This window comes from Siphateles boraxobius, unplaced genomic scaffold (genome assembly GCF_051911475.1).
Source record: "Siphateles boraxobius isolate OS27281-9 unplaced genomic scaffold, OSU_SipBor_1 120, whole genome shotgun sequence".
NCBI lineage: Eukaryota > Metazoa > Chordata > Actinopteri > Cypriniformes > Leuciscidae > Siphateles > Siphateles boraxobius.
Window position 1 is genome coordinate 680,001 of NW_027508723.1, and position 10,000 is coordinate 690,000.

The 10,000-nt window shown below is 37.0% G+C and overlaps 2 protein-coding genes across 2 annotated transcripts in view; both read left to right on the forward strand.

Moving 5' to 3' along the window:
- The window catches only part of ythdc2 (YTH domain containing 2), a 69,290-nt gene extending 63,055 nt beyond the window's left edge, over positions 1-6,235 (forward strand). The window contains exon 31 of the mRNA XM_077222448.1: positions 5,379-6,235. Coding sequence (XP_077078563.1) covers positions 5,379-5,432 — 54 coding nt within the window. The 3' untranslated portion in view covers positions 5,433-6,235. The remainder of the gene's footprint in view (positions 1-5,378) is intronic.
- Positions 6,236-7,139: 904 nt separating this feature from the next.
- The window catches only part of rcl1 (RNA terminal phosphate cyclase-like 1), a 21,879-nt gene continuing 19,018 nt past the window's right edge, over positions 7,140-10,000 (forward strand). The window contains exons 1-3 of the mRNA XM_077222786.1: positions 7,140-7,337; positions 8,036-8,107; positions 9,454-9,629. Of these exons, the coding sequence (XP_077078901.1) occupies positions 7,223-7,337; positions 8,036-8,107; positions 9,454-9,629 (363 nt within the window). The 5' untranslated portion in view covers positions 7,140-7,222. The remainder of the gene's footprint in view (positions 7,338-8,035; positions 8,108-9,453; positions 9,630-10,000) is intronic.

Sequence of the window (10,000 nt, forward strand, 5' to 3'; positions counted from 1 at the left end):
GACTGTATACACACATAGATCCAGTGTAAATCCAGACTGAATACACACATAGATCCAGTGTACATCCAGACTGAATACACACATAGATCCAGTGTAAATCCAGACTGAATACACACATAGATCCAGTGTAAATCCAGACTGAATACACACATAGATCCAGTGTAAATCCAGACTGAATACACACATAGATCCAGTGTAAATCCAGACTGAATACACACATAGATCCAGTGTAAATCCAGACTGAATACACACATAGATCCAGTGTAAATCCAGACTGAATACACACATAGATCATGTGTAAATCCAGACTGAATACACACATAGATCCAGTGTAAATCCAGACTGAATACACACATAGATCCAGTCTAAATCCAGACTGAATACACACATAGATCCAGTGTAAATCCAGACTGTATACACACATAGATCCAGTGTAAATCCAGACTGTATACACACATAGATCCAGTGTAAATCCAGACTGAATACACACATAGATCCAGTGTACATCCAGACTGAATACACACATAGATCCAGTGTAAATCCAGACTGAATACACACATAGATCCAGTGTAAATCCAGACTGAATACACACATAGATCCAGTGTAAATCCAGACTGAATACACACATAGATCCAGTGTAAATCCAGACTGAATACACACATAGATCCAGTGTAAATCCAGACTGAATACACACATAGATCCGGTGTAAATCCAGACTGAATACACACATAGATCCAGTGTACATCCAGACTGAATACACACATAGATCCAATCTAAATCCAGACTGAATACACACATAGATCCAGTGTACATCCAGACTGAATACACACATAGATCCAGTGTAAATCCAGACTGAATACACACATAGATCCAATCTAAATCCAGACTGAATACACACATAGATCCAATCTAAATCCAGACTGAATACACACATAGATCCAGTCTAAATCCAGACTGAATACACACATAGATCCAGTCTAAATCCAGACTGAATACACACATAGATCCAGTGTACATCCAGACTGAATACACACATAGATCCAGTGTACATCCAGACTGAATACACACATAGATCCAGTGTAAATCCAGACTGAATACACACATAGATCCAGTGTAAATCCAGACTGAATACACACATAGATCCAGTGTAAATCCAGACTGTATACACACATAGATCCAGTCTAAATCCAGACTGAATACACACATAGATCCAGTGTAAATCCAGACTGAATACACACATAGATCCAGTGTACATCCAGACTGAATACACACATAGATCCAGTGTACATCCAGACTGAATACACACATAGATCCAGTGTAAATACAGACTGAATACACACATAGATCCAGTGTACATCCAGACTGAATACACACATAGATCCAGTGTAAATCCAGACTGAATACACACATAGATCCAGTGTACATCCAGACTGAATACACACATAGATCCAGTGTACATCCAGACTGAATACACACATAGATCCAGTGTACATCCAGACTGAATACACACATAGATCCAGTGTAAATCCAGACTGAATACACACATAGATCCAGTGTACATCCAGACTGAATACACACATAGATCCAGTGTAAATCCAGACTGTATACACACATAGATCCAGTGTAAATCCAGACTGAATACACACATAGATCCAGTGTAAATCCAGACTGAATACACACATAGATCCAGTGTAAATCCAGACTGAATACACACATAGATCCAGTGTAAATCCAGACTGAATACACACATAGATCCAGTCTAAATCCAGACTGAATACACACATAGATCCAGTGTAAATCCAGACTGTATACACACATAGATCCAGTGTAAATCCAGACTGAATACACACATAGATCCAGTCTAAATCCAGACTGAATACACACATAGATCCAGTGTAAATCCAGACTGAATACACACATAGATCCAGTGTAAATCCAGACTGTATACACACATAGATCCAGTGTAAATCCAGACTGAATACACACATAGATCCAGTGTAAATCCAGACTGAATACACACATAGATCCAGTGTAAATCCAGACTGAATACACACATAGATCCAGTGTAAATCCAGACTGAATACACACATAGATCCAGTGTAAATCCAGACTGAATACACACATAGATCCAGTGTAAATCCAGACTGAATACACACATAGATCCAGTGTAAATCCAGACTGAATACACACATAGATCCAGTGTAAATCCAGACTGAATACACACATAGATCCAGTGTAAATCCAGACTGAATACACACATAGATCCAGTGTAAATCCAGACTGAATACACACATAGATCCAGTGTACATCCAGACTGAATACACACATAGATCCAGTGTAAATCCAGACTGAATACACACATAGATCCAGTCTAAATCCAGACTGAATACACACATAGATCCAGTGTAAATCCAAACTGAATACACACATAGATCCAGTGTAAATCCAGACTGAATACACACATAGATCCAGTGTAAATCCAGACTGAATACACACATAGATCCAGTGTACATCCAGACTGAATACACACATAGATCCAGTGTAAATCCAGACTGAATACACACATAGATCCAGTGTAAATCCAGACTGAATACACACATAGATCCAGTGTACATCCAGACTAAATACACACATAGATCCAGTGTAAATCCAGACTGAATACACACATAGATCCAGTCTAAATCCAGACTGAATACACACATAGATCCAGTGTAAATCCAGACTGAATACACACATAGATCCAGTCTAAATCCAGACTGAATACACACATAGATCCAGTGTAAATCCAGACTGAATACACACATAGATCCAGTGTAAATCCAGACTGAATACACACATAGAACCAGGCAAAAAAGATTCCATATTATTCCCTCCGGTCCGCTAATGTGTTATTCCGCCAACACTTCGTGGCCTAGGCGCACTAGTTTACTTGATTTACGTTACGTTAAGTGTTCCCCGCGTGAGGTACAGTGTGTTGTACGTTGCCATGACGTTCACGCGCACGGATCTGTAACGATGTGTCTTACAATGTAACACGATGTAACCTTGCTCTCTCTTGAAGTGTGTCCCCACAATAATCCTTGAGCTCGAGGGTGATGGACCTGGAAACCGAGGCGTGGGAACTCTGGGTAATGCGTACTCGCATAATATGACGTTAACCTTCGATGATCCAATAGCAGCCTTCAAATACGTGAGCAGAAGTGTTGAAATGCCGTGAATTTCAGTTTATCATTCATTGTAACTTCTTTTGCCTCGCATAACTAACGGTAAAAATACATTTCCATTAAATAACAGTGTTTTTATATGTAAATAACATTCAGAGACTGTATTTGAAACGCAATTAATAAGGATAAATAAGTAATGATATATAAGAAATAACATTTATTGATTATGACTGATTTTATTTGACGTGCACAACGGGACAGTAGGACGGGTTCGTGTCGATGAGCCGCTAACTGTAATTATATGTATAAAGAATTTAAATCTGTGAAAGAAGAGCTTATTGATGCAGTTTAATCAGTCTGATATTTTAGTCCGTAAATATTTAGTTTATACATGTTACGCTTCAACTAAGTTTAATAGTGCAACGTAAAAATATTTAGTAGTGCGTAAGTTGTGCTTTGACTGAGTATCATTTGTGTCCAGTAATGCACTGCTCATTATATTTTACATGCTGTAATGAGTCCTTTCCACTGTAAAGTATCTCTACTTTTACTTAAAAGACTTGTCAATAATTAGTAGGTATATCTAATTAAACATGCACTCATTTAGGTTATAATTTATTTTAAGGTGTCATTGTTACAGCGTAATTATATATTTAAGTACTGAGTAATATTAAGCATCTACATGCACTTACTATAGGGTTAAGATTTGGTTGAGGGTTAGTTGCATGTAATTATGCATAATTTACTACATAATTAAGTACGTGTAACACGAGTACACTGTAAAATAAAGTGTTACCCTCATTTGCATACATTTCCAGAAGATTCACGTCTGATTTTGACATTATGAATGTTTTTCCAGAGGCGATTCTGGATTTCTCTTTTCATCACTGCATAAATCAGAAAACACTGTCAAAATAAAATACATTTTCATCATGTTTAAGGAGTAACATGTTGTGTAAATCAGGCAAATGATATACGTATAATGACATATTTAAGGCTTTTTTTTCCTTTTTTCTTGTAAATAATTGTCTTCATGTCTTAAAATATCTTGAATGTAACCCTTGCCTCATTTAGTATGCGCGGTTCTATGATTATGTAAATGAGCCCCGCCTCCACTCACTCACTCACTCACTCAGAGATCCACTCGTTGACGATCACACGTTGATCTGATTGGTTACAAGGTAGTTTGTGACGTCAGAAACACCAGCGATTTCAAAGCGTGTTTTTGAGACTGTCTTTGGTTCACTGCAGTTTTAATGACTCACTTATAAATACTTCACGTCTTTCATTACTGGAAGAATCAGCGTTTAATCTCTTAAGTGAATGATTCAATGACTCAATTCATTACTGGATGATTCAGCATTTTTGAACAAATCTCTAGAATTAATGATTCAATGACTCACTTCATAACTGGATGATTCAGCATTTTTGAACGAATCTCTTGAATTAATGATTCAATGACTCACTTCATAATTGGATGATTCAGCATTTTTGAACGAATCTCTTGAATCAATGATTCAATGACTCACTTCATAACTGGATGATTCAGCATTTTTGAACGAATCTCTTGAATTAATGATTCAATGACTCACTTCATAATTGGATGATTCAGCATTTTTGAACGAATCTCTTGAATTAATGATTCAATGACTCACTTCATAACTGGATGATTCAGCGTTTTTGAACGAATCTCTTGAATGAATGATTCAATGACTCACTTCATAACTGGATGATTCAGCATTTTTGAACGAATCTCTTGAATTAATGATTCAATGACTCACTTCATAACTGGATGATTCAGCGTTTTTGAACGAATCTCTTTAATGAATGATTCAATGACTCACTCATGTTTTAGTCTCTTGTCTCCACCTACTGGTGTAACGATGTTATGATACAAAAGTTTCTTTCAAAAGGTGATCTACTCTATTTTGATTTCTACCGTAGGAGTCAGTGTTTATATCTGATCTATAAGCTTTTATCTAGAACTAATATGATAATATTATATGATTGTAAGACAGAAATAATGATACAGTGTGATTGAAAAGGCCGTTTCATATCTATTCATGACAACGGCTCTCTCTGGATCAGAACAGATCTGAATGTTCCTGTGATCAAAGCTTTAACAGTGTGTGTGTGTGTGTGTGTGTGTGTGTGTGTGTGTGTGTGTGTGTGTGTGTGTGTGTGTGTGTGTGTGTGTGTGTGTGTGTTGAACAGGAGTTGGAGTCTCAGGCTGGATGTCAGTTGCTGCAGTTCTGGGAGCGAATCTGAACGAACGATCCGGATCGACATCAGATACACAATCACACTGCAACAACATCACGTTCTTCCTCTCGTTTTCCAGCTCTAACATCTAAACATTCACAAATCAACATACACTTACTGGAGAAGAACATGACCGACGATATTAACACTTGATTAAAGAAAAATGCATCAAAATGAAGTGAGTTTGTGTTTAAAACAAGAAGAAATCTGCCAACGGAGTCAGAAAAATGATCTTGTTTTAGGCTCAAACTCACTTCGTTTTGATGCATTTTTCATGGCGTTATATGAATATTAAATGTATATTAGATTAAGAATGTTTAGATATTAGTGCTGGAAACACTGAGGAAGAACATCGTGTTTTGCGGTGTATCATGTTTATTTTGTTATGGAAGTTAATAGACTGAAGTATTAAGTAAATATCTGTATGTTTTGTTCTGGCTGTATAACTTCAGATGTTTTATGAATCTAGAGTTTTTAAATCTTCATGATCACAGTTCGACGTGCTTTTCTTTTAATTGCTGTGCAAGTGTTTCTGTCATCTATGATGGCTTTGCACAGACTCAGTTTGAGGAGGAATGAAATGCTGATCGTCTTGTTTTGTTGGAAATGATTCTCGTCTCGGTTTGTTTTCTCTGTATCTGATCATCAGCTCATTTTCACACGACACACTCGTTAATGTTGTCAATTAAACTATGAAAGCCGAAGTTTTCTCCTAGTTCATCTGTACGATCATCCGTTCTGTCCGAATGTTCAGTGTGTTTGTTTTCAATGATGCATATGTATAATTTGCAATAAAAAAATTATTTGCATGTTTGTTTTTGACTGTTTTTGTTGTTTTGTTTTGCACTTCTCCGCCACCGTATTACCAGCTATAAAACAATCATATCTCTTATTTTAATTAACTAAATTTTACTTTATTTTGATCTTGGAAAACATGGATATATGTGAGAATTTCAATGTAATTTCTAGACCTAGTTGTCTATGTCTTTTTTCATATTGCAATTGATGTTTATTTACTTCATTTGACTTATGAGTCATGACGTATTTTTACTATTGTTACAAATTTTGTAAGGCATCATTGAGTGCTTTTAAACAAAATGCATTAGTATTATTTACTAAAAGTGACATAAATTAATAAAATCTCAAAGTTCTCTATAACTTTAACATGCATTTTTCAAGCTTTAAAATATTGTAACCAAAAATAAGTTGTTGATTAATTGCTACTCATCACTAAGTAAAACCAATTAAAGAAAGAAAATAAAAAGTAGAATAAAAATAAAAATGCACTTCATCATCTCATTCTTGTTTTATTTATTAAGTAAATTACTCTGACTTTTTTCCTGTATTTTTGTTTTTTTATCCATTTTAATAACCACAAAACTAAGTGAACCGAACATTTTCAACGTAATATTCTGTTGATTTTGATAATTTTATTCAATACACTAAAGTACTACATTAAAATATGCTAATTTTAAATATACAAAGTCTTCAAAATTATTTTTTTTCTCTTCAATGTTAAGGAGAAAATACTCAGCAATGCTGTCGACTTATGAATTTACACATGGTTTGTCTTAAAGCAGATTAAACACACCACATAGACACATAAACAACATTAAAAGCTTGAACTCTTCAACACGGGGACTTTAACTCGCCCTTTAAGAATATAGTTGATTGCGGCGCCCTCTTGTGGCCACCGGGTGTAGCGCTGTATTTCCGCCTTCGCGTTTTGTCGCTTGTCCCTCGCGGGCTCTCGTCCGCGTTGAGTCCTGCTACAGAAACAACACGTGTGTAACATCATGGAGTTTGAGGGCTGCAACTTCTTCAGACAGAGGCTCGTTTTATCCACACTGAGCGGAAAACGAGTGAAGATACGAAACATCAGATCTAAAGATGACAATCCCGGCCTGCGAGGTGATCAAACATCACACACTCCTCACACACTCCTCACACAACACACGTGACGCAGCGTGTAAACAATCTTCTCATTCGTTACACTGTTTATTTTAGTTTAACTTATGTTATAATATTTTCTCCTATTATTTTGATGTTTTTATTATTATTCTATGTATTCCTAGCTTTGGGAATATTGTATTATTTACAGGCATGCCAATGAAGCAATTCTGATTTGAATTAACAACCAGATACCAATAACATTTGACTTCATCAGCATTATAAATATATTATATGAGTGGTGTTATGATCATTTTTTTCTTATGATTAATTAACATTTTACTTCTCATTTTTCTTCAGTTATTTATATTTATTCTAGATTAATATTCTTTATTTTTCCAAGTTATTATTATTAACATATTTTGAATGGATTTGTTTTTATTGCATCAATGTATTTTTATATTCTATATTGTACATTAATTGTAATTAATTTATGATTTTATTCTAAATATTTTTTATTCTCTTTGAGTAGTAAATATTTACATAATTTTGTCCATTTTCTTAATCCACTCTGCAACACATCAATGTAAAAAAACAAATATATTTTAATGCTGTAAAGGCACACATCAGATTTACACTGCTTTATTGTTTTTAAATCTGTTTCTGCTGTAATGTCAAAGATATTTTGAGTGTTTTCTGAAACCTGTTTTGTGGGTCAGATTTTGAAGCGAGCTTCATCCGACTCCTCGACAAAGTGACCAACGGCACAAGAATTGAAATCAACCAGACGGGTGAGTTTCATGTCAACACACATTATTTTCCTCATATTCTCCATTGTTGCGGCTCCTCTCTTCCCAGTCTGTCAGTAACGCTCTGTTTACTTCCTGTCTCTATGAAGCCCCTCCTTCTGAAAAGCACACTGTGCTCTGATTGGTCGGCTGGATCAGTGTGTTGTGATTGGTCGAGCGCTTCGAGTGTGTTTGGGAATGTCCCGCCCCTTTCCATAACCGCCAGTTTAAATTGTCATGCCTTCACTCGCTCACTTCCCTCCGTCTCGTTCACTCAGATGTGCGTCATTGCTTGCGCTGTATGACTGCCCACTACTGGCGGGATGTTGCAATCGGCTAAATTGGAACGTGATAAGCCCTTGATCACTTACAATCCACTATGGGGTTGATTTATTATTTATTTTTTTCCCTTACGAAATTGTTTAATGCAGCATTTTATATGTATATAGGTGTGTTTGAGTTGTTTACTTTTTTAAAAAAATAATATATCATAGAGTTGTTTGTGGTGGGGTAAATTAAACGCAATATGCGTTGACGTAACAATCGTGTTGCATTGTGGTATATGGAGCCGCCTGAAGTGTACATATGAAGTAGACTCCGAGGGTCTGTCCATATAAACTTATCCACTTCACGAAGGGGAACACGCTTCAAAATGGTGGCAGGCCCCTTATTCCACGTATTAATTATTTAACGCTCTGCTGCTCTTCGCGTGTCGGTCAAAAATTACTGTTTTTTTTTTGTCAATTAAATGAATGCACTATATTTTATTTTGATAATGTTTTTTATTTCATATTTTGTATTTTTAGGGGATTTTTTTATAATAAATTATATTTGCGATTGCGTAATATAAAGTCAGGATTGCGTGATATAAAGTCAGGATTGCGTGATATAAAGTCAGGATTGTCTGTTATAAAGTCACGATTGTGTGATATAAAGTCAAAGTTGTGTGATATAAAGTCACAGTTGTGTGATATAAAGTCACAGTTGTGTGATATAAAGTCAGAATTGTGTGATATCAAGTCAGCATTGCGTGATATAAAGTCAGGATTGCGAGATTTAAACACGAAATTGTGAGATAAAAAGTCGCAATTCTGTGACAGAAACGAGCTTCCATACCGTCGACATATAATGCAAGCTTCAGACTGTTAGTCGACTGATGTGACTAATATCCCTGCACATCTCAGTAACACTGAATAGTGCTGCGCGAGTAAATCCTGCGCTGATGCTCATGTGTGTGTGAAGAACGCTCATGTGTGTGTGAACGCTCATGTGTGTGTGAACGCTCATGTGTGTGTGAACGCTCATGTGTGTGTGAACGCTCATGTGTGTGTGAACGCTCATGTGTGCAGGAACGGTGTTGTTCTACCAGCCGGGGCTCCTGACGGGCGGCCCTGTGGAGCACGAGTGTCACGTCCAGCGCTCGCTGGGGTATTACCTGGAGCCTCTGCTGATGCTGGGGCCCTTCATGAAGAGCCCGCTGAGAGCCGTGCTGAAGGGGGTCACCAACGGCCCCAGCGACCCGTCCGTGAGTGTGTTCCTGTCTCACACACATACACACACACACACACACACACACTCATCACACACACACACACACACACACACACACACACACACACACACACACACACACACACACACACACACACTCATCATCACACACACACTCATCATCACACACTCACAAACACACACACACTCATCATCACACACTCATCATCACACACACACACACACACACACACACACACACACACACACACACACACACTCATCACACACACACACACACACACACACACACACACACACACACACACACTCATCATCACACACACACTCATCATCACACACTCACAAACACACACACACTCATCATCACACACTCACAAACAC